Raw genomic sequence first — 24,729 nt, 5'->3', positions numbered from 1 at the left:
GCTCAGACTAGGAAGTTTGATAGAGGTCCAGGTATCCAGGCCAGGAAACTGGGTTATTCCCTTCACTTTGCCCTTGACTGGATTACAGTTTAAACAACAGTTATTAACAACACAGTGGGAAGTTCATTGTGGTCTGTGCATGCTCTATTGCAAACCAGTGCAAAATGGTACAGGCAGCAGTTATTCAAGGTGTTTTAGAGAAGAACTGAGCTATATGTACGGCTGGAGTTATCATCGAAATGTTCCAAAATTCAAAGGAGACATTAAGACAGACTGCTTTCATTTGGAAAGAATGAACAAAATTGACATACGTTGTTAGTTTTAAATAAAGGATATTGTAAACGAGTAGCACGGGTACAAAACAGGCAAAGACTAAAAGTGTGAAGACCCACAAGCAGTTAATTAAAATCCAGAACACAAAAGAGTCAGACAGAGCAAGAAAAACACATTGGAGATTTTCAGCTCAGAGAGTCTGACCACCTGAGGGGACAGAATCAGTAAGCTTGTCCTACGAGTGGCACAAGAAAAGAGGCCACAATATCATGAAATTCAAGCCTTTTGGGATATGAATGGCTCAGGAATGGACCTGATGAAATTTCCTGGCACATAGATTATGAGACATACATATAAATACAGTGTGCAAAGCTGACATTTAGGCCAGCAGTAAAGAGTATTAATGGAATGGGTTCTCACCATGGGGACCATGAATGTGCTGCCATTTTAATGGTGATCTTTCTAGTCAATTTTCATATGTCTTATGTAGAGGTTGGAAATTTGGCCTGATATAATAAAACAAATGTTAACTAGAAGCAGAGATCATCTTTTGCACACTACAAATATTCATATCAGAATTCCATGGCAAAATATTTGCTGTATGACAGATTGAACACACCACAATCACCTGCACTTAGCTCTTGCAGCTAGCAAGACATAAATAAAAGTCATAGTTTTAGCCTTTTACAGATTTTTAAAACTGATTGTCATCCAGATTTTAAAATGTTTGCACATCAGATGATTTCTAGCTCTTCCAATGGCACAGCACAAGGGATGGCAACATCAGTCCGTCCCTTTACATTTTATTTTAACCATCAAACTATTGTAGTCGTATCATTTTGCACATACATTCATAATCTCAAGAGGATGGATTCCACTGACATTTGCGACATTTGGCATTTCCCTGACCTTTCCTCTAGCACCACCAACAGGTTGACATTTGGACTTTTAGTGGAATATCTCAACAACTGTTGGATGGAAAGCTATGAAATTCAGCACTGACAGTCTTGTCCCCTGTTGGAGTCATTGTAAACACTCTGGTGATCCCATCACTTTTCCTTTGGCGCCATCATCAGGTCAGAAGGGTCATTTTTCCAGTTCTTTGTTTTTCGACAAATATCTGCAGAGCTGTCATTCCATCACTCTCAGCTGTATTCTGTGTTTGTGGTTATTGGCTCGTGGTAGTAAGATGGTGGCAATGGTAAACGTTCTACCTGTTTAAAATGAGCTATGCTAATCAGTTAGCATTGTGAACATTTAGCTGAAACTATGCACAGCCTGACAGAGCCGCATGCATGGCTGCAGACTCTTGTTATATTACTGTTGTGTATGATAAAACTCAGAGTACTGCCGGTGAGTTGACAGATTTTATCTAATTTTTAAGGGGAAAAAAAGACTCATTGTGCAGATTTCCACTCATAACTTGAAAGTGGTGATGGTGAGTTTGAATTCCTGAAGAGCTTTACTGGGACTGTAATCCTATATGATGAACAGCCTCTCTGAAGCAGATCTGGGTCCTGTCTTGAGGCAATAAACACTCTCCTGCATGTGTTTCATAAACAGTTTAGTGAAGGACAAAAGAACCTTTGTATGCACAGCATCAGCCTGTGCTGTACACAGAGAGAGCAACAGCCTGGAGGCATAGCTACATCATCCAGAACATCAGGATAAGACCCAGTAGGAGTGATTAGAGAAAGAGTTGGTGGTGAAGGTAGAACAGAGAGGATGGTGGGTTAGAGCTAGAGGGGGAGAAGAATTATGGCAAAGTTAAGGATTAGAGCTCAAAGTGAGGAACACAGGATGTTATCTGCTAAACCAAAGCAAAAGACGTGTTTCTCTCAGATGTGTGGTCAGATGATACTGAAGCTATCAGCAGTAAGTGAATAAACTTTCTACATCAGGCACTTACAGCTATGAGCAGGCTCTGAACATGGGTTTAGCATATGGTTTATGCTGTATGGCCAATAAAATCTGACTTTCTTCCTGCGAAAAGGAGAAGTCAAAGTAAAGGAAACCACACCTGATTGAACGGACTGAGTTCAGCAGGTAGTCATAAAGGAGGAGCTGAATGTGAAGGAAGAAGACATGGCACTATTTTAGCAGAGAGCCTATGTTTATTTCTAAGAGTAAACTTGGAAATAACCCACCAACTTTTATAGAAGAACAGTTACTGTATTAGTGCATAGTACTGAAAATCTGTGTTCATCACTGTAAACATACAGAAAATGTTACTAGAAAAGCAAAAAAAAAAAAAAAAAAAACCTGTATCATTGGTTGATTTATTGAGTTGCTGGGTACCACCCACACCAATATTGTTGTTGCTGAGTCTGCCCAATTAAGACGGGGGCGGTATCTGAACAGAAGAAGCTGCATGGAAAGCTCTCCACTGGGACCTTGCTCCATTGGCACACCTCAAACCTGTTTAAATCAGCCTATGGCTCAAACCTGTATCCTAAGATCGGACTTCAGAAGATTAGAAAGCAGCTGTCTGTGTTATCTTTGAGGAGCAGTTAATTTTTGAGCAGGGGGAGGCTGTCAATAAAAGTGCCATTTCTGGCTAGATCAACACCATAATACCAACGTTTACCTCGCCACTAGTAGTGAGGGAATGCCATCAAGTGGGTGGAGTGTGGAATACATTTTATGAAATATTAATAAGCAATTATAAACACTCATGAATAATACAATAAACATCTGGTACATATTTCAGACTAGTAATAATATTTTCAATGTGAACACATTTGCAAACAGATAATTCTACATGTTAATTAAAATGTTTAAAGATAACCAGGAATAAACTTTTCTCCTTATTTTTATTTGACTCAAACATCAGTCAGTCATCTTTGAAGCACATATTAAAGGTGCTAACTTTATTATGTCCCCAATATAGACTTTTATTATCACTTCAACCTAATTTCGATGTGATTTTAGCACAGATTCAAATAGAGGAGAGAGCCTCTGTTTCAGCAGCAGGTCAGAGCCTCACAAAGCAGCTGCAGGATTTCGGATAACAGTCCAGAAAGATACATATTTTCTGAAATGTAGCATCCTCACAGTGTATCCTTTCCATACCCATCGTCATACTTGTTAATGCATAACATAACAGGCAAATAACAATAACATCAAACAGCCATGACCTACATAGAGCCATCAGGACAGGACTGTCAAGCAGCCAGAGCAGTCAAATTTTATACATCACAAAGATGTCACCATTTGGCAGCTTTAAAGTCAGAAAGATATGCACTTTCAGTGATTTAATGACACCAACCTTTTCAGAGTTCTTCTTGGAGTCACTCATCTTGTGGTCAGCCGGGCCGTCTTTCTGTGGTTTGTCCATGTTAATGTTTCAGCACCATAAAATGAGAAGGTCATAGCGTGTCAGATATCTAGCTCATACAGAATACCCATAGAGAGAGAAGACGCATTTCACAACAAAGAGGGGGAAGTGAAATTTACTATAGAGTGAAACATCTGCTGAAAAGGAAACAACAGTGCTTCAATGTGCTGACATGCAATGCAGACGATAGTTCAAGAGGTTCAAAGGATAATAGATCAGAAGTTAATCACAAGTGTAGGATTTGCCCGAAGACAAATGTGACAAAGTCAAATCAGTTTTCTAACATGCAAAAAGCTTTGCCTGTCATGAAGCTCTACCAGCAGAGCCCTGACCACAGTTTGAAGCATTGGATTTTACTCAACAGAAAGAAACAATGATCTGGGTTTGTCCTACCTCACATCATAGGACTCCACAGCGTGTGCACGCACACACACGCACACAAGCCACATTAAAAGCCTGAGTCTGACACCTACTGGCTATAAAAGGAGTAACACTCAGAGATACTGGACAGCAGACATTGTATGAAATCTGGTGTCTCCAATTAAATGTAGGCTTAGGCATCATTTTTACCAACCACAGGTGGTGCAGGGCATTCAACTGTGGGATGTATTTAAAACTAGGAGTCTGTTTTGATGACATTTGTGGGGGGAAAAAAAAAGTTACAGCAGGGTTTTAGGCCTTAAAGCTACTAAACAAAAAGAAGACAACATTCAAGCACTTTACACATAACTGACAGGAGTCAGTGTTCCTCTCTTTTGCACGCAGTTAAAAATATTTAATAGCCTCCAGGCACCTCCCAGAATGCAAATGAGTCCCTGATTGGATGACTAGAATGAAAACCAGCAGGACTCTGAGTCCTGAGGAGCAGAATTAAATACCACAGCTGTGCAGTCAGTATGTAAGATGACTAAAGACACTTGACTCATAGTCATAGTCTGAGCTTTCCTTTCTACAATTGCTCAACTAAATCACTACTTGACTATTTGCTCACTATTTGACTTTGAGTCAGTAACAAATCTGGATGCTGAAGTTGTTAAAGTGGCACTTATTTCAAACTGAATCTTTTTTTAGGGTGTATATCTGGAGCTTTCAGAGATTTCGCAGCCACAGCCAAATTAGTCATCAGTTTCGCTATATTAAAAACACTTGAAAAAGCTCACATTCATCCAGAACACTTTGATTAAGGCTCCAATGTCAACACAGTTAGTATACCTTGAAAGAACTATTACATAACAACATTTGTGTGTGAGTAAATGGGGCAAACCATGCAGTTGAAAGCCCCTCAAAGCTGGACCTAGACCTTTTACAGTCAGAATGAATAAACTGCACTTGTGCCACGCGCACTGGTACAGAAGAGGATGATGAGACATGAGACAAAATGCATGCTTTAGCCTGAGAATATGGTTGTGCATGACAGTGGATGTAACTGCCTGGGTTTGACCTGCTATAGAGTGGCTGTACACTGTGACTGTATTGGGCAACCTGGACCAGATTGCAAACATATTGAAGTGCATCAGAAGAGTCAGGGGTCTTTCTGTTTGTCTAACACACAGAGGGAAACCTGGGTAAAGACATGTACATATGCAAAGAGGACGGCTTCAAAGTCCCTGGCTTTGCGTAGAGAATTCAAATTGACCTGTTTACTTTGCCACATCCTCTCAAGTTGGGACAGAGGAGCCCGTGTCCTGAAACTACCTGACAACCTAGAGCTACTTGTGGTTAATGAATTCCTCTCTCTTTGCAGATAAAGATCTGACCATCTACCTTTTCCTTTTTTGAAAGACTTTGAAGGTGTTTGCTGCAATGTTTCATGATGGTGTCAAAGCATGCCAAAGGATGTTCTGCTCACCTCCAACCTCAATGAAACAGCAAACAAAGCAAAAAATAAAAAAGTCAATGTAATGAACCATTCCAACATGAGTGCATGACACCATAGTTCTCAAACACTGCAGTGGGTGACCTGCAGTGACTTTTGTGAACAAATATTCCACTATAAATGTGTCTTTTGAAGGATTTTTAGTGTGCTACTTTTGAACTTCTCAGAACCACTTTTCAAGCCTCTTCAAGACTGAAAAAGGAGATTTGCGACAGGGTAATCCCTCAACAGCACAATCTGTTAATTAAATAAAAGCATCACCCTCCACCTAAAGTCTGTGAACATAATTATTAATCTTGTTAAAAAGACTTGTAAAATCATGAATTGATAAGATCATAATTCCACTGGAAGTCAGTAAACAATTACCAAGCCTTACAACATACTTAAAACACAAACACCTTAAAGTACTTATTAGTGCCTTAGGCTTAGAGTTAATATTCCGTACTACTGTACATTACCTGTGCATTAGTCATTTAAGTGAAGCTATCCTTACATTTCCTCACTGTCATGCTCCACAACTTAACTCTAAAAACATGTTGTAACAAAGAAGACACAGAAACCCTCTGTGAGCAATGTGTCCGAAAGTACAGTACGTTTAAAGAAGAATGAGTGTCAGCCAAGTTGACCAAACTCCTACAGTTCTGTGGATCACAGCTGAGAAAATTCACAATTGTGGACTGCAGACATACTCACGCTCAAGCTGTGTATCCACCGCTAGCAGGAAGACAACTAACCAAACATTACACAGAAATGACAATGATATAAGACAGAAAAATGATTAACTTTGAGCTGCCCCCCACCACCACCACCCACACACACACACACACACACACACACACACACACACACACACACACACACACCTCCCTCTCTCCCTCCCTCCCTCTCTTATTTCATCATTACTATCTGAGGTCAGCCCCACTGTAGGAAGAGAAAGAGAAACTGACTACTGCACATGTGTCTTATTTGATAGCATTACGGTATAGAGCTATCCACTGTCCACCCATAGTCACCACTACATTAAATGTAACCAGCTACACCAATGAAGGCATTACAGCAGCAATTAACCAAATTAAATTAGGTTCATTTGCAAAAATGTGCTTGTCCTTCTAGGCCACATGGGTCATATCAATACAGAAATAAAACACTGATTTATTCAGCAAGGTGGTCCACAGTCTAATATTTTAAAGGGAGAGCCTGTGGTGAGCATAATAGCACTCTATCACAAGCTGCTAACTCCACCAGGAAGTGTTTGTGCACAGATTCTACACATAGATCGCACGATATTAAAGAGCACCTCAACACTGACCTGCTGCAGTGACGGACAGGTGTACTCCAGGACGCTGTGACATCACTGTTAGTAGGGTGAGCTACAGATGCAGCAGGGCAAACTTCCTAATGACACCTAACTACACCCAGGAGGTGAAACACAGCTTGAAACTTTCACCTACAGAGCCTGTGTTACTCTTTAGAGTCTACAGCCATGCTAGCTGCTCTGTGCTGATGCTGATGTTTACAGTCCAGGTTTCCACATTCGTCATATGTTTTTTAGCAGGTTTGCATGCAAACATCTGCTAATAAGCAGTAAACACAAAGTGCAGCTGAAGCTGATGGTAATGCTATTAGTTTTGCAGGTATCTGGTCATTAAAATATTGACCTGATCGTGTCACTCCATGCAAAATCACCATTTATTACAATGCATCTTAAAAGGGGCATGACTGTCATGACTGTTAGAATCCAGTGTCATAGCTTTTCAGTTGCTGTGGATACATGTGATTAAAAAAAGCGCAAATGTCAACCTCACAGTGGCACTAGAAGAAAACCAACCAGATCACCAAAGCCATCGTCGAGGAACCTGTCACAGTATATTCAGTTCTTACCTGCTGCCATTGTTTCCTCATCTGCTCACCGCTGCCCTCAGTAATTTTCTACTACACGCACCTGCCTGCCCACCTCATCACACACCTGAGACTCATAGCAATCAGTGTGGTATATAAGCTGCTCTGCCACGCTCACTCTTTGCCAGACTGTCATTGTTGTAGTACAAGATTCTCAAGCTATGTCTCATGAACTGAACTGCTGCCAAAACTGCCTGTTTCTGACCATGCCTGTTCAACCTTGAGAGACTCTAAGACTTTGATTTCAGCACATCCTCAATCTTTGCCTGCCTGTGACTGCTGGATGTTTGATTCTCTGCGTGATACCAGACACTGTGTCACACTGTTGCTGCTAATCTGGTTTTGCCAAGTTAAGATTAAAAGTTAATAGAAATTGTATCCATGTTATGGTGGTTCTGCACTTGGGCCTGAAACCCCCTTTGTGACAGGAACCATGATGTTTCAGTCTGGACTAAAGTTGTGGACCAATAGGCCAAGAATATGATTGACAGATTGATTTAGTGTGGCTAAAAAAAATTATTTTAAATCAAAATTATTTATTGTTCATATGAAAATCAGAAGTTTGACTTATCTAAAAACAAAGACATTCACAGCACTTAAGCTGCAAATGTTAACTGCAACTGAGTATTTTGCTTTCTCTAAGCCTGATGTATTACTACCTCTTCAAACTAACAAGACAAGCAGCTAATCTCATATCCAGATGTATTATATACACCATACACCACTGAGCTAGTGTAAATATGGCTGACTTTATCTTAAAGAACTAAATAACATCTCGGGTCATCTGGTTTGAAAAGATCTAAAGAAAGTTTTGAACAGGAGCTGCTCTGTATGCTCAAAATGTGAACGACTGCAGCAACAATGTTACATAAACCTGACCTATGATAGGATCAATAAAGCCTCCAGCATGATTCCATGAACCCATGTTGACCCTCTCAATTACCAGAGCCTTGAATAATACTGTAATTAAAAGCGCTTCAAATGATAAAAGCTGTGCGACATTGAGCCCTCTTCTTCTTTGTGCAGGTAAATAAGCAGTCAGACATGTTTTGTCTGACTGTGTTTGGACTATGATCACTAAAGAAATCCCAGTGCTTACCTTGAATAGTCTCTATACTGTACAATACATCATGCCGCGAAGAGTTCAAATTGTGAAGTTTTAAAGTGCTGGGAGACATTTCTTCTGTCTCCCACCATTAAAACAATGAAGAGTACCCTTCATGTTAATGCATGCTGTCTGTCCATTGTTCTGCCTGCATTCCTTGATTTCATGGAACACGCCTTCATATGCACAACTGGCCAAAGTGCAGAGGAGACATGCCCACGTCAGATGGTGTTTAGATCAGAATACGAGAAGCCTCTACCAGCTGTTGAGGTAACACGCACACCCTGCTGGAGTTATCCCGTAGAAACGTGCAGCGTTGAACGCTAATGGAGTGACTGCGCCATTCTGGACGAAGAGGAAAAGAGCTCCTGCAGACAAACTACAGCTTGTTACACAAAGGCAGCAGAGCTTGGTCTTCAATCCCCAAAAAAACTTCTCCTCAGGCAGTTCCTTCTCTGATCAATGGCTGCTTTATTCTCCTTCAGCTTCACATTAGTTGTTTGTTGAAACGACTGCCTGGCAGCTGTCCAGAGGCCTATTACAAACATGTGAGCCACATTTCTGCAATGTGAAGGCAATATCATAAACACAGGCCAGCAATATGGCACAGTTTAAGTTTGATAGCTGCAGCACGTGGTTATAGGCATGTGTTTTGCTTTGTGAACTGTGAACTTCCATGGGAAAAAAGATATGGCCAATGAAACTCAGCCTTGTAAGGTGAGCCCCTCTTTGTGTTTTCTCAGTCCTGGAGTCTAACAGTAACAGTAGTATAAGGTTTCCCAGGGTGTGGATAGATCTGTCAGTGGGAAAAAGTGCACATGGACGTGGACTGTGCCAAACCACCGACAATAGGTGAGAAGACAAAAATCTTTTATGTTAGTTTTTAATGTCAACAATGTGTTGTGAACAAGTTTACAGGGGCACCATAAAAGGGGGCAAAGCTAGGATGAGTCCAGTGGACCTGAGCTAAAAGAGAGAACCAAAGGCAACAATTTGTTACCCAATAATTCTCCAACAAAGGCGAGCGCTCATGAAGGCCTGCACAGCCCTGTCAGCATTTTGTCAGCAATACCCTGACTTATTGTTTTAGAAGCAAGCTAGCTACTACAATAAATAAAACTAATGAAATGGTTTGATTTTCACTGAATAAACTCTATATTAATGATTACCAAATTACTACTATCATTATATTTTGTTTATTTTTTCCAAAATTGAATCAGAACAGCTCCAGTCAATCCCCCATCACTCCTGGAGAAAAGTGAGCAGTAATGCGTCGATAGTAACAAGCTCCTTTTGCCCAGAGCGATCCGTACAGCTGAAGATGGAAAATGCCAGTTTTTGGAGTGAAAGTTAAATCCTCTAATTTTGCCAGAGCAGAGATCATTCAAAATAAAGAATTCATTTAGTTAATAATAATAATTATAATGGCAATGCCATGTAATTACATTGAAATTATGATGATACTATTACAGAATACGTTATTATATACATGTATACAATTATATGCATACATATAACTATTAGTGATCTATGGGGCCGAATATTTTCTAATAATATAAAAATTATTATAGAATTATAATTCAATTCTGTCATGAGGTCCAAAATCTCTGGCAGCACCCCTGCAAGTTTATCTGCTGATATATTTCTGCACAGCCTGTTTCCAAAATCATCAAAGCAGCTACTGCATTCTCCCTGTTCAAATACACACTACCAAATATTACATTATGCTTTTCTATATTATGCAATGTTGGATATGCAAAGTCTGCTGTCAGTCATATCATACAACACTGTGTATTAAGTATTACTGCCCATGTGTCATAAAAAGTAGGCATGTTGATTCTGCCAACATTACAGTTCTTTGCATAGCTCTTGTCCTCCATTTGTTTTATCTCTGATGATCACTTCTTTCTGCTCTTGTCCATGGTCCTTGATGCTGAAGCCAACAGCTGTGTTAAACATTGACTGTCCCACTGTGCCAGTGGCTCGGTCATCCAGTCCCCACAGAGAAATATTTGTATCTAGTAACTAGTTACTGAGAATCAATGGGGGGATTAAAAAGCTCCCAAATATGTACTTGACAGCAGGATCATTCTGTGAAAATCAACAGGAGAAAGAAAACTCACCAACTACTCGTGGAAGTCTCGCCGCCTAAAATTGTCTCGCAAAATCCGCAACCAAAAGTAAGTGCAGGCACACACAATAATTGAAAAGACACCATTATCACATCACATGAGGACTAGCTGGCTAATTTAATTTACTGAAAGTGGACATGGACTGAAAGTGGTCAGAGCCGCAGTCAACAGTGCTGCTGCAGGAGGCTTTTCTGATCAGTGAGTCAGCTCCTGCATGCACTCTGTCAGGTGAAGTTACAGAATAAACCTCAGTTAGAGGAAAAAAAACAACTGAATAACATAACAAGCTTTATAAGTCATTGAACCTGAACTTTTGTACTTTTACAGCAACCATGCTTTGAGTGCTGTGGTCTGATAAACACTGTTTAATCTCATAGTGTGACTGCATCAAACCTAACATCAAGCAAAATGCTACTTTTACAACACATTAAAAACCACATAAAAGCTTCCACTTACCTTTTAATCTGCCTGTGCAGGCTGCTCTGACAAACCCAGCCAAGCATTGAGGCAACACATTATGGTGCTATTCTATATATGCTGTGCCATTAGCTAATAGACCAATAAATGTTTGACCCACTAACTTGTGGTGGCAGAGGTGGAGGAATGGATCCCTGGTCAAACCTTGATCAGCTTCTATCTCTAGGGCAAACTGTGTATGTAAATATTGTGAGAAATACAGCCCCTCTGATCATCTTTTCTTCTTTACTTTTACCCACAAGTCTGGTTATTGATATCCTATACTTGGCAGTTACATGCCCCAGTATCCAAAGTCCAGAAGTCTGTTGGAGGTATATGAAACCAGGAGGTGATGTTTGTGTGAGCAGGACACTCCTCATGTGAACACAATCAGAAGTACACGTGCACTCAGCTCAGGCCAACACAACCGCAGAGTTTCTAACACACACACAGTCAAAGCAGTGCAAATCTCACGCTGTGTTTTCTCTGAGTTGAGCTGTGTGATTATTGGGTTGCTGTGTCAGGCTATTATACTGCTGAACATCTTAAAAAAACATGGCTGCCGAGAGCCAGATGTGACAAGTCTACCCACAGAGTAACACACACAAAAACTTAGCTCAAATAAATTTCAGGGTTTTGCTACATCGTCTGACCAATTCTGAATTGCAACACCTTCCCAGAGAGAAATATATATGGTCTGTGTGTGTGTGTGTGTGTGTGTATAGAATAAGCAAGCTGTGACATAAAACACAGCCCTGTTACAGATCCACAGCTGCAGTACAGTTATTGTTATAATGTAATAACTGTAGACACTGTTGCCTTTGTCACTACTGAGATAAATCGTCAAAATAATGCAACTATAATTCAAAACTTGACACTTTTTTAGCATCCCGTGCACCATTTCCAAGAACTGCACTGAAACAATTTGAGCACACGAGGCTTTGATTCAGATTGGACTCTGTTAGATGTTCACACAGCAAGTCTATTTCATACAAATATAACTTAAACATCATCAATAAAATGCATTCATCATTACGTGATGATTCCAAGCCATCAGTATTCATAGTGTTTTCAGTGGATTAATCATGAATCTGACCAAGATTATAAATGTCAGTTTGTTTCCCCTTGAACACGTGAGAGTATGACTGTACACAAATGAGTAAATAAATATCAGGGGGAGGAGTGCAACACGAGAATAACACTTTAAAGATACTTCTCTCAATCATATCTGCTTTCTCAGACTGTTTCCAATAAAAAGAGATGGAGGTGTTAAAGAAACAATGTCTCATGTAAGGATGACTCACTGAGTCACAGGAAGTCTTCTAAAAAGTGTTAAGAAGCTTTCTTATCTGCTCCTCTTGGTCTTTTCCCTACAGGTCAACACCCACAGTTCAACGTGCTCCTGAATGTCATGAAACTGTGATAAACACACTCACTGGACGACCCGCACACAGCACAAACCTGCATGGAAGGGAAAATGCATAAAAAGTGTTTTTATTATTATTATTGTTATTATTAATGAATCACTTCCACCTTGGAAGTGGATGCATAAAGACATGGAAAAATGATAAGTGAGACGAGCATAGTGGGCCCAAACAAAAACACAGCAACAACACGGGACCTTCAACTGAACAGACAGCATCTTGATTGTACACGTACTTAGTTCTTTCAGTTCCTATTATTGCTCCCCAGACCAACAGGAAGAATTGTGAATCACAGAAAATATGAAACTTAGGACAAAGCAAAAAGAACAAAAAAAAAAAAAGACACATCTCCTTGAATCCTTGAAAAAAAAAAAAACAAACAAAGCAAGCAACTTCAGGTAAGACTTTTGAGTTGCTTCTCATTTCAGGAATGTAACCAAAAGGTTTCATTTCTTTCAAACGTGACTTTGTTGATTTCAGAAAAACAACTGGCTTTTGGTTCATCCGTGACGTGAGGATGTATTGAGCCCAACCACAAACAAGGATTCCATTCGAACTGAGTGAAAGCGATCACATATGGAATGTTGAGCTTACAAATACTTTTCTGCATCCATAATGCTCAAAGAGATGTAAAAGCACTCATGGTTACAATGTATACTTCATTTTGTCTCTGTGTAAGTTGAGGTTATTCGCATCAGAGACGTATGGTGGATCGTTTTTAACGGGAGCTTTTCCCAGCCATAACCATTTACAATTCAGAGGTTTACAGACAGCATAGAACACCGCTTAGACAGTGAAAATACAGTTAGAAAAAAAAAGAAGATTGAAGTCTACAGTAGTCCTTGTCCCTGGAGATGTGGATGTTTGTCTGCTTGCAGCTCAGTATGTAACAGTCCACTGCTTGATGGAGGCATCATGGGAGGCAGTGACTAGAGTATGCTCATCGACCCAGGCCAGGCCGCTCACGTGGTGCAACCGGTGAGTGTCTGCAGACATCAGAGCAATAAAAACGAGCTCGTTACTGAAGTGTTTCAAGTGTTAGACAAGATCAGTTCACTCAACAATCAATACTTACTGATCTATGACTTCCAGTTACTATTCTTAAGAGAAAATGTAACCACAAATTTGTCATTCTGAGCACTTTTTGTCAACGGATCGGTTTGAAATATGGAACAGGAAGGAGCTGAGGTGCTGCAGATGACGCCTTCAGCTCCTTGGCAAGGTAACCAGCTGCTCTGTTGACATGTAGAAAACTAGTTGCACAGCATTTCATCACACCGCTGTTTTAGTTAGGAATTCATTCTTTGTTTAAAAAAAAGAAACAAACAAAAAAAACACGTTTGTTTGGCTGCACCGTAAACAAAAACGCTGGCTGGGCTCTGTGGCATTTCTGACAAACTAGCTGCTCAGTGTTTGCTCTCAACACTTCCTTCTACCAGCAGCAGCCACAGATGTCGCCAAATCAACCAGGGCCTAAATCTGGAGGATTACGTGCTCTAAAAGCATAAAGGAGTGGGCTTAAATAGCTCATACAGAACAATCTCAAAACACATCAGTGTCTACCTGTGTGTGTGAGCCAGGCATGAGTGAAAGCACACGTGCATTTGTAAGGCCTACCTGGGAGCTTAATCCTCTTGTCTGCATCACCAATCGTCCAGACATACACCATCATGTCCATCCCACCAGTAGCAAAGTGCTCATTATCAGGTGACCAGGCCAAGCTCACTGGTTTGGCATGGTGTCCATAAAACTGATTTTTGACCTGGTGGGGAAAAAAACAAAACAAAACAGTGAGCATTATAAAAAGAGACAATGGCTGTAAGTCATACAAAGCTATTAATAGGCACTGGACATGGAGTAATCCCCAAAAAGGATGCATAGGACAGACAGATGTTTACCGAGTAGTCGTCAGCCACAGAAAAAGCTGTGGCAACTTTCTTCTCGTCGATGACGGCCAGATAGGCTCCATCATTAGAGTAAGCCATGTCTGTGATCGACCCGCTGACCTCGACAGTTTTACCCTCGTCCTTCAGAGTGTTGCCAACAACGGAGTACAGATGGATTTTCCCATCCTGCAGAGACAAAAGGAAAGTATGAATTTCCAAATCTAATACCACCAAGATGTGATTCTCCTGTGAGGAGAACTGAATATGGATGATTACGACACACCACGACACGCTGATGTGATTTTTTCCCCTGAAAGCATTTTTTCGAGATAATCTGTGTTTCTGGACGTCAACTTACTGTTGCCCCCACCGCAGCAGTGGTGCCGCCAGGGTGGATGACTCCAACCTCTGCTTCATAGCCGAGATTGTCCAATGTGAAGACCTTCTTCTTATCCTTCAGCAGGACGACCTAGAAAAAGCAAGAGATGACAAATGGTGCCATCAAAATAAGAGATAACATTTGCAGATACCAAAACTTAAGAGGATTAAAATATCGAGTGAATGATGTCAAACGTTGGAAATGGTTCAGATGTATTCACGGCAGAAACACCAAACTAAAGATAATACAAAAGACGTTACCTGCCCAATGCACACAGCCAGTGACAGCCCTCCATCTGCAGCTGACACGCTTTTAGGCTGGAAATCCATCTTCACCACATCAGAGGCACTGTAAACCAGCAGCTGCGGTTATTCATATTATACATAAGCGCAGTGGTCAACCATGACATGACATCTACCGCTTCAGAGGCTAAAATATAATGTTAGACTCATATTGATGATGGACAGATTATCGTCCCACTCGACAGCATCAATACAAGCTCTATGCATACAGAAAGAAAGTGTTAATCAACTGACTGCTTCACACAAAAATAACAACTATGAACCGATGCTGCAAACCTGCTCTGAGTCAATGTTGTGACAGATGTCACGTAACACTAGTATTACTGCCTTGTGGCTGTCCGCCTCCACCAGCCAGTCAAGCTGCATTTGCTTCCATGTCTGTCTAGACTCATACCAGCAGTGACAACTTTGAAGGAATTTAATTAGTCCTTTCAATCGATTAAAATAGTTAATCGCGATTAATCTCATGAATGTCGTAGTTAACTCGCGATTAATCGCAAATTAATCGCACATTTTTATCTATTCTAAATGTCCCTTGAATTATCATTTTAATACTGTTATCAGCATGGAAAAGTGGATAGGCTTGCTTTGTGCAAAGGTTTTTTTATTTTATATTTCACACTAACATTCTCACTTTGAGCAGTCATTCACATTTGAATGAATCAAATCTCACACAGTTTAACACTGTCAATAACAGATGACAAAAAAATAAATACTTGGTTACAAAAAGCTCCTTCAACATCCCTTTCTAAGGGATCAAAACAGGGTGATCCAAGATAAAGTTACACATCAAGTGCACATCATTGTAAACTAGGACTCAGCCTGCAGTGCAGTTAAACCATGGCTGAAACTTTCCTTTCTTAAGTTTCCTTTGCACAGTATCCATATGCCTCTGTTGAAAGCCATCCATTGTCACCTGGTTTTGACCAGGAGGCGGCGGAGAATTCGCATTCGCCGTGTGTTTGGCCATCAAGTGGTATTTCAGACTGGAAGTGCTCCGGTGATAACTCAGTTCACACCAACAATACACACAGATAACTTTGGTCTTGTCAGTCGACCCATCGGGCAACTTTTTGAAACTAAACTTTCCATTCAGAATCTTGTTCACATCCATTTCGGCGTTTCACACTTGACATCCACACAAACCGGCCTACACTTTTACAGCTGGCAAGGAAGCGAGACCAAACACGTGTGTGGGGCGTGCCTATTGTTTTGTTTCTGGTTTATAACCGGATCCTGTAGTTTTTGTAACGTTACTAGCAGTGGCCACAGCTTATAAAAAACTACAAGTTCACTAGGTCACAAAGAGCGTTAATCTCACACAAAAAAAAAAGACGCCGTTAAAATTGATTTGCGTTAACACATTAATAGCACGATATTTTTGACAGCACTAAATTTAATAAAAGGTATTACGTGTATTTTCTGACAAAATGAAAGTTTATTGACATGTATGATTCTAGTGAATGATCTCAATTCAGAAACACACTGTCTTCACTTAGAGACTATTTTTCCTGAGGAGCACAGAGGACTGATGGAGAGCTTTATCACATGGTGTCACCTGAAGCTCAACATCAGCAGAACCAATGAGCCTATGGTGACGAGTCCTGAGATATCGCATTCATGCTTTCAGCGGTGCAAAGGTAGAAAAGTCAATGAACACTGCTAATGATTTTCTACATTTCTACATTCATTAAGCTCGAGCACATCCACCAACTGTCATAATAAAGCTTCATTTAAGATTTGTTTCTGTCAAGTTTGAATGAAAAGTGTGTTTTCCTACAATAAAATGACCGTTAGTGTAAATGGAGTCTGGTGGCTTTGGTGAGAGAGATACAGCAGCGGTTTCAGGTTAAACAAAGGAATCCTGTAGGGATCCTTTCCATAATGTTGTCAGACTCTCAGAATAACAGTCTGAGCAGTGGAAACAACACTTTTCGTAGACGGACATTGACAGTGATCACAGCCGCTTCATGCCTGCTGGCTGCAGCTCTCTCGCTAAAGACTGGAAAAACTTCAAAATTGTTGTCTCCGTTAGTCACTTGGACACAAAAAAATGGGAAAATAGAGTCCATAATTAGATAATACGCGACTGGAATTTCTTCCATTTGTCTGGGACACTGAAATCTTCCAGAACACGTGGACACAGGCACTGATTGGAAACAAAGTGTAGGTCAAGCTGAAACAAGCGTACCAACCCATACCTGTACTCCTTCTTGTCAATGCTGGTGAAGCGCAGTGTGTCGTCCATGCTGCACGTCACCAGCTCGTTGGCGTCATTAGTCACCATCTTGCTCACCTGGTTGCTGTGGCCCTTCCCAGAGAGGCAATCATTCTCCCCAGTCTCTGCATCCCAGTAATGTGAGGCAATGGTTATGGAAAACATCAACAGTTTAAAGGGATAAGCAGGAAAGTGATGGAGTGCAGACTATGAAACAAGCACACACAACTAATGGCAGTGACAGACGATTGAAAGATTGATTCTAAGGCTGCAGGAGCATCCCTCTATAACCCAAAGAAGGCGTCACAGCTGCAGACAGAGCACTACAGACTGCACCACAGAGCCTTCTCCATCTAGCACTGTTCCCTCATCTGGGAAATATGAGAATTATTTAGACTGTCTAAATAATTAATGTTGATTTCAACGCTCCATTAATCCCATCGCCCTCTTAAGAGATTCTTAATACTGACTGTTTATAATGTCAACATGCTGTACTTAGGGGATTAAAAACTATTTTCACTTTGTGCTACATCTGCCAGAGCAGCTCTAAATGATCAAAGATCATCTACATACAGTAAAAAGGGCGCTTTTATTTTTTACTTCTGGGACACAGACAGGCCTTGACAATCACTACTGGCACCTCTCGATCAGTGAAAGGATATTGATGTGTCCATCGTGGCTCCCGGAGTAGATGTATGGTCGCCCGTCACTTTTGTGGACTGTCAGACACTGGATGGATTTGCTGTGACCCTGTGAAGACGAACAAGTCCATGTTTTCAGATCTACTTAGAAAGGCACACAAGAGCAGCTCATGTTGAATATTAACCCCCACCCATGATGGACATTTCACTTGAAATATTTGAAAGTATCAATTCCAGTGAAGGCCACATGACTAACCTGATATACAGTCAGTTTATATCTGTCCTCCTGCCTTCTGGGACATATAATACACTTTAATGCATCAAATCTACACTGTCCCCAGGCTGGGTCAGCCAACCACACGCTGACATTTTGAGGGACTGTAGCTTCAAGAGGAATACTAATGTAATTTTACACCACCCACCCTCCCTCACACCATTTCTGACAAATGTTTATGCCAGTCAAAAGCTTTGAGTCTCTGCTCGAGTGAAAGATGGCTTTACCTCCTCACGCCACAAAAATCCATTAAAAACAACTCTGACAATGAGGTGAGAGCTTTATACAAAAGGCAGCACTTGTTGCTTTAGCTCGGTTGCGTGAATATTGTGAAGTTCAAATCCTGAAAATGTATGGATGAGCATTTGCTGACTGTGTGGTGTGCAATCAAAAAAAATGTGCAGTAAGATTTTAGAACGTCTGTCCACATTTCTAAAGAGGTGATAACAGTAGAAATCTGAAAGCACAAAGAAAGAAAAGGTTTCAAACAGCTCGAGTCTTATTTGAGAGTGTGTTGTGAACACACAGCTTTCGTCAACACAAGCTGCTTATTGTTGTGTTTGTATATAGTTACAAACATGTCTAATCTGCAGCCCATACATGTATGCAAATTCTGGTTATTCATCTTCAATGTTACCATGTTCACACCAACTCAAAAGTTTAAAAACAGCCAGCTTAAAGAAAAGTAAATAAAAATCGAATTTACAGAAGGTTTTATCAGTTTCATAGGACTCCTCTGATAACATCCAGGAATAGCATCCTTAAACTCTTGAGAGTCTGACCTTGACCGTGCGTAGGGGCCGATCAGGGTTGTTCTTGTCCAGATAGTTGATGTATCCTGACAAGGAGATGCTGAGGAGGTGGTCTTTCTGCCACAGGCAGCCCAGCTGCTGGTCTGTCATATCCGTGCCCATGTTGAAGGTGGTGACGGCCGTACCTGCACCAACGTCCCAGAGTTTCACGGTCTTGTCCCCTGAGGCGGAGATCAGTTGGGAGCTGTCAGGGCTCCAGCTCAGCTGCAGGATTTAAAGGAAAATGTATGATATGAATATGCATGGAACCAAAGGAAAGTGCCCTATGACAACAACCGAAACACCAAAGCTATGTGGAAAACAAGTAAATCAATCAATCACAAAATGACATCAGTAATGTGAGGACAGACGGAGGCCTAATCCTTCATTTGAATAGGCAAAGAAGCATTCTGTGTGTCCTCACACTCTGCAGACTGCATGCCCACTCTGATTACAGCTAGTGCTCCTAAAAATAAAAACCACTCAGCTAACCGAGTTATTGATTAGAGGATGACAGAGAGGTTAAACACTGTGGTGAGAATTTGTTTGAGTTTAAATAAAACTACTGTTGTGAATGCAGCGTCCATTTCTTCATAAAAAAAATAAATATCCTACTTACAGCATAGATTCCTCCTTTGTGGGCCTTCTCTTCACCCAGTGAGCAAATACGCTCACCATTTGCTCCATCATAGATGAAAATCTGTGGAAATTATACTCATTAAGAAGATGAGGGACATTTTTTTTTCTACACAGTTACAGTTTCTGTGAACTTCTTTGTATATAAACCTGTCACTTTGTATCATTTCAGTAAATATCACAGTGATAGTTACTTAAATTATTTTGGTAAAGATAATCTCGCTTTAAGATTTCTGTATGATCACATGGCCACGCCTGGTAATCCAACACTCACCTTGCAATCAGCACCAGCTGTAGCAAACCGACTTCCATCTGGAGAGAAGCGAACACAGTTGACAAACTGGCTGTGGTCCTTTGGAAGTCATCAGGGAGACAGAAGGGAAGAAAAATAATGGGGAATTATCCATAAAGAAAGACTGCATGTTAATATTCAGACCACATGTTAGTTTCATTTTATTTTAATTGACACACTACCTTAAACTTTCAGTCTGTTCTCGTAGTTAATATGACATGACAGAAAAGTCAAACTGGCAAATGGAACAAATAAATCTATTTGTCATTCTTGGGCAGTCACACGACAAACAGAAAATGATCATTTTACAAAAAGTGCACTGCAAAAACAGCACCAATCCAGCCCAGCCATAGCAGGCATGTTGTTCCTGTACAAAACTAATTACAAGGGGCAGCGCTCTGTGGAATCTAAACTTACTGCAGCACATACTGTACAGCCTCCTCTACTCCTCATTTCAGGAGCTGAAAGTGAGTCAGTGAGTTCAAGAGGAAAATAAGATCAAGATAAGATCAAAACTGGCAAAACAAACTCATGACACTTTTCTCTTAGCAAATAGAAGCTGTGATTTCAGTAAAAATGTGATTATAGATCAAGAATAATGCAAAACATTTGGCCTTTATGGATAGACCCCAAGGCTCTGACAGCTACACTGTACGACATATTTTCAAAGCAACTATCCCAACCTAGGTCAGTGTTAAAGAATGTAATCTGCACTGTACAGTGAAAAACCAACTGCAGACTGAATGCTAAAAACAGACTATGATGAGTTTTGAGTAGAGAACAAAATTTAAATCTTTAGTGCTCAAAGAAGTATGAGATGTTTGCAGAAGGAAGGCCTGTTTTTAGGAAGGCAGCTCACACATTCTGCAAGAATTTATGGGGGAAGTGGGTTATGTAATATGGAAACAGACAAACAAGGCTACACTGTCAGGAACCACCAGGGTGTGACAGAAGTGACCATCAGGCATTAAAAAGAAGAGAGCTGGTTCAAAGTTTGAGAAAAAATTCTGAATCTACTACCAAGACTGCACATTGAACAATGACATTTAGCCTTTTGATTGTTTGACAGGGCTGGCAAATCAACCTGGCTCTATTTGTTTAAACACAAATACCCTTTTCCAAAAGTTGTATAAATGCCCAAATGAAAACAAGCAAACATTAATCTCTGCAACTCACACGTAATGTGAACTTGAACTTGAAGGGAGGCCCCTCGAAGAAGGACCCGCAGGTGTCATCGCTAGCAGTAGCGAGGCGGTAAGGGCGTTTCTGCTTTATGTCCACGCTGTTGATTAGTTTAGAGTGGCCGGAAACTTCCCCCACTGAGGAGCCACTGTCCCACAGGAAAACTGCCCCAAACCTACAATGAGAGACGAGCAAACATACAAATGTTTCAGGTTTCTGAGGCGCTTGAGAAATGAATAAAAACTTGTGTGATCATCAGCAATCTTAAAAAGCCTCCAGGTGATTTCTTTGAAATCAGTCTACAGTCATTGCTTGTATGAAAGTGGAGAACTTTGGAAATGATTACATCTACCTCTTTAATTACCTACCTATACCTATTTTATTTAGTGTGATACCTGGAGACGCTGAGTCATGTTGGTCAGAGTTTATGTAAGAAAACCCTCACACTCACTTCTCTCGTCCATCCCCAACAACAGCAATCCTCTTGCTATCCTCTGTCCAGGCGATGTCCTTGATCTTGCCTGCAATAGGGGTGTACTCGTACTTGAGCAGGTGCTCCTTCTGGGTGGTGTCCCAGATACGGATCTTTCCTGATGCATCTAAAAAGGATTTTCAAACAGTTATTTTATACAGAATCACATTACTTGCTGTTACTATATGCACATATTTGCTGAAATGTGTTAATAGATGGATCATTTACCTCCAGATGCGATGTAGAATCCACTGGGGGCATACTTGGCAACGGTCACTGGATGGGCATGTTCAGTGTAAATGTCTGCTATAGCCGGATTCTGTCAAAGAAAGGAAGTGAGACATCAGCAGGTCTGACAGATGGCACATTAGACAGCTCCAAGTCAAAGGAAAATGTATTCTTTATTCTTTAACGTGGACCTTATTTTCAGGGTTCTGGCCATCGTTCCTATTGGTCATGTGAACATTTTACTCGTTATATCTGACACTTAAAAATACTGCTTCCTAGTTAAAGAGTAACTGAATAGCAGCTGAAACTCCTCTTTCTGCTGACCTCCAGTGCTGAAGGACTTTACCTTGCTGTTGTTCTCATTGCTCAGCACACTCACCCACAGGTGTGGTCACAGGTGCAATCAAGGCTGCACTCCATCTGACTGTGCAACTGTGCCACATGTTATGAAGTAACATGGGGGGGTTTGAATGCAGTGCAGGTGCGAGGCAAACAAGGCCGCAGGTACAACGTTAGGTCCCTGTCAGCTGACAATGACGCAGCAGCCAGTCGTGGAGATGCTGTTGTAACTCTTTGTTGAGGATGCCTTACAGTTATTGAACTAGAATCACTGATATGTAAGGAAAAGCTAACTTCCACCTTGATAAACCGTTCTTTGCTTCCACCAAACTCAACCATCACTGCATTCATCTTTAGATAGCTTGTAAGTGCAGCACAGTAACTGAACGATTTCCATTTAGGTTTGGCATGACGAGCCATGATGAATACATGTGCTTTCCAGTCTCTGCTGTTCTGCCATGATGTTGTTACACATGACGTTATGTTCAGTTCCTGCACGAGGCGCCTATCGAGTCTCCATAAGCATCATAGTCATAGGCCATTTTGTGCCAGAACGAAACAGATCAAAAACCATGCCAGCCGGTGCAAACAGGCACTGCGCTGGTCAGACTATGGAGGGCACCAGGAGCAAACTCAGAATTTCACTCACCAAATTCAGTACAATCAAAGCAGTTCACTATAATTCGTGAGAAAAACGTCATCATGACTAATATGAGAGATGGCCAAAACAAACAACAACCCAGGTTAGTGTAAATAAGTGAATAAGCAAGCAACATTAGTTAAATACAGTTCTTAAGAAGATGGAAAATTACTTCAATGTTCCTGATGATGACGCACTTCCCATTGGTATACAGGAAGTTGTTGCCTTTGGGATCGCCGCCAATCACTTTTGCAACACCCCTCTCCATCTGTGGGAGACTGGCGAATACATGTTCTAAAAGAGCAGACAGGACGAGAAAGATGACAGGCAGGTGTCAAGCATTAAGGTTTATTACAACTTAAATGAGCCGACATTGAACTACAGTTTCAAACAGGAGACGAGAACACAGAGAACTCAGTGTCACTTAGTTCTTCATTCGTTAGGACTAATGAGGACGTGCTGAACCCGGCCTCAGACCACACTGATCTTTCCATGCACTTCAAGTCAGAACAATTTAGTACACAGTAGTGTCCATAAGAAGGAAAGAAGATGGCAGGAGCAGATTTGAGTTTGCTGACGCCTTGCAAATACATCAATACTAATTAAGACAAAGGCAGTATCATGAAATATTGACCACCAATGTTACCAGGTTTTTTTTAAATATGTATGTGCTTGCTGAAAACTGATATATATATATATATATATATATATATATATATATATATACATATATATATATATATATACATATATATATATATATATATATATATACATATATATATATATATATATATATATATATATACATATATATATATATATATATATATACATATATATATATATATATATATACATATATATATATAAACTTGCAGCTGAATGTCTAGTGTACTGTTCAAATTATTACCATATAGTAAAATATGAAAAACAGACATACCTCATCAATTAATTAAATAAATATATACATAATTCATAATTAACATCAAGAATGGAAGCAGCAGTAACTGAAAACCAGTAACTGTTCCGCTGAGAAGACGACCGGGGTTGAGGTGGTCTGATGCATTTACTGGGCTTCCGCATTGGTTACTAACTCGGTTTTCTTATCGAGAATATTTCCACCAACTCGGCCTTGATATTGCAGTCACAACGCTTTGCTTGACGCGTGTTTAACAGTTTCGGTGAACTGCTTCCCCAGTAAAAGCTCCTGCTCGTCCGCCAGCAGCGTCTGTCTGGACATGTCACAACAATGCGATGCGAGCTGAACTATTTCCTCTGACTGACGTTAGCTGCACCGGCTAACGCTAATTTAACTGAACCGTCTGTGATGAGCTGCATTTTCAACAAGAGCATCTTCACAACAGGCCGTACCGATCAGACACGAGTTTATAGTAAATCTGACGGAATCACTAGCAAAACCGGGATTTTGCCTTTCATGTGTGGGATGAAGTGTCAAAATCATGCAGCTATGGGCGAGGCTAGCTAGCAACGGGCTACCTGGCTGACTAGCTCGATCTGCTGAATAATGTCGCCCTAAGTAAGGCTTTCGTGGCATCTTTTTTCTCAGCCGTTGCCATTAAAAATAAACAGACTCACTCAGTTCATGCGGCATTTTCCCTGCTTGACACTTGCTTGGCGTTACTCTTCCAAATGAATGAAACAGTGGAGACAGTGAAGGTCCCCCGGCTGTGCACTCCCTGATCACACAAACACGGAAGCGAACGCAGCTCTCGCTCAGCCTGGCTTTGCCCATATATAGTAAACTCAGATACTACGCTGCGGCCGACAGCCACTAGCCATGCACTCTTTTCCAAGGGATGATAAACCCCTGATCACCGTCTTTCAGGCGCCAAGGCAATTAGACCACCTCTCATTAACTAGGTTAACTCCAGCACGTAGCTTTAGTAGTCACCCAGTTTTTACTGTGTTTCATTCTGAGCTGTG

General features: G+C 40.8%; 2 protein-coding genes across 3 annotated transcripts in view; both read right to left on the bottom strand.

Moving 5' to 3' along the window:
* Positions 1-3,670, bottom strand: part of slc2a9l2 (solute carrier family 2 member 9, like 2) — a 105,556-nt gene extending 101,886 nt beyond the window's left edge. Inside the window, exon 1 of the mRNA XM_070959380.1 lies at positions 3,542-3,670. Coding sequence (XP_070815481.1) covers positions 3,542-3,610 — 69 coding nt within the window. The 5' untranslated portion in view covers positions 3,611-3,670. The remainder of the gene's footprint in view (positions 1-3,541) is intronic.
* Positions 3,671-12,556: 8,886 nt separating this feature from the next.
* wdr1 (WD repeat domain 1) lies at positions 12,557-24,509 on the bottom strand. Of its 2 annotated transcripts, none has more exons than XM_070959450.1 (15): positions 24,382-24,509; positions 22,955-23,076; positions 21,804-21,894; positions 21,555-21,702; positions 21,098-21,278; positions 19,904-19,981; positions 19,613-19,693; positions 18,985-19,218; positions 17,950-18,037; positions 17,271-17,427; positions 15,028-15,115; positions 14,747-14,857; positions 14,401-14,574; positions 14,120-14,264; positions 12,557-13,488 (listed from the first exon to the last, which is right to left on the bottom strand). In XM_070959450.1, exons 1-15 carry the CDS (start codon positions 24,395-24,397, stop codon positions 13,382-13,384), a joined length of 1,821 nt encoding a protein of 606 aa, XP_070815551.1. In that variant the 5' UTR covers positions 24,398-24,509; the 3' UTR covers positions 12,557-13,381. The 2 variants fall into 2 exon arrangements, with proteins under 2 accessions (XP_070815551.1, XP_070815552.1); XM_070959451.1 differs by having other exon boundaries at positions 17,271-17,422; positions 17,945-18,037; positions 24,382-24,504.
* Positions 24,510-24,729: the final 220 nt, after the last annotated feature.

Source organism: Chaetodon trifascialis, chromosome 3, assembly GCF_039877785.1.
Source record: "Chaetodon trifascialis isolate fChaTrf1 chromosome 3, fChaTrf1.hap1, whole genome shotgun sequence".
Taxonomy (NCBI): domain Eukaryota; kingdom Metazoa; phylum Chordata; class Actinopteri; order Chaetodontiformes; family Chaetodontidae; genus Chaetodon; species Chaetodon trifascialis.
This window is presented reverse-complemented; position numbering and strand designations above follow the sequence as displayed.

Bases quoted from the DNA above. Each gene is read 5' to 3' on its own strand.
- wdr1 (XM_070959450.1), bottom strand. The intron at 21,895-22,954 runs GTAATTTTCCAT...TTTCTTTGACAG, and splicing joins TCATCATCAGGAACATTGAA to AATCCGGCTATAGCAGACAT. The intron at 21,279-21,554 runs GTGAGTGTGAGG...CTCTCATTGTAG, and splicing joins GTTGGGGATGGACGAGAGAA to GTTTGGGGCAGTTTTCCTGT.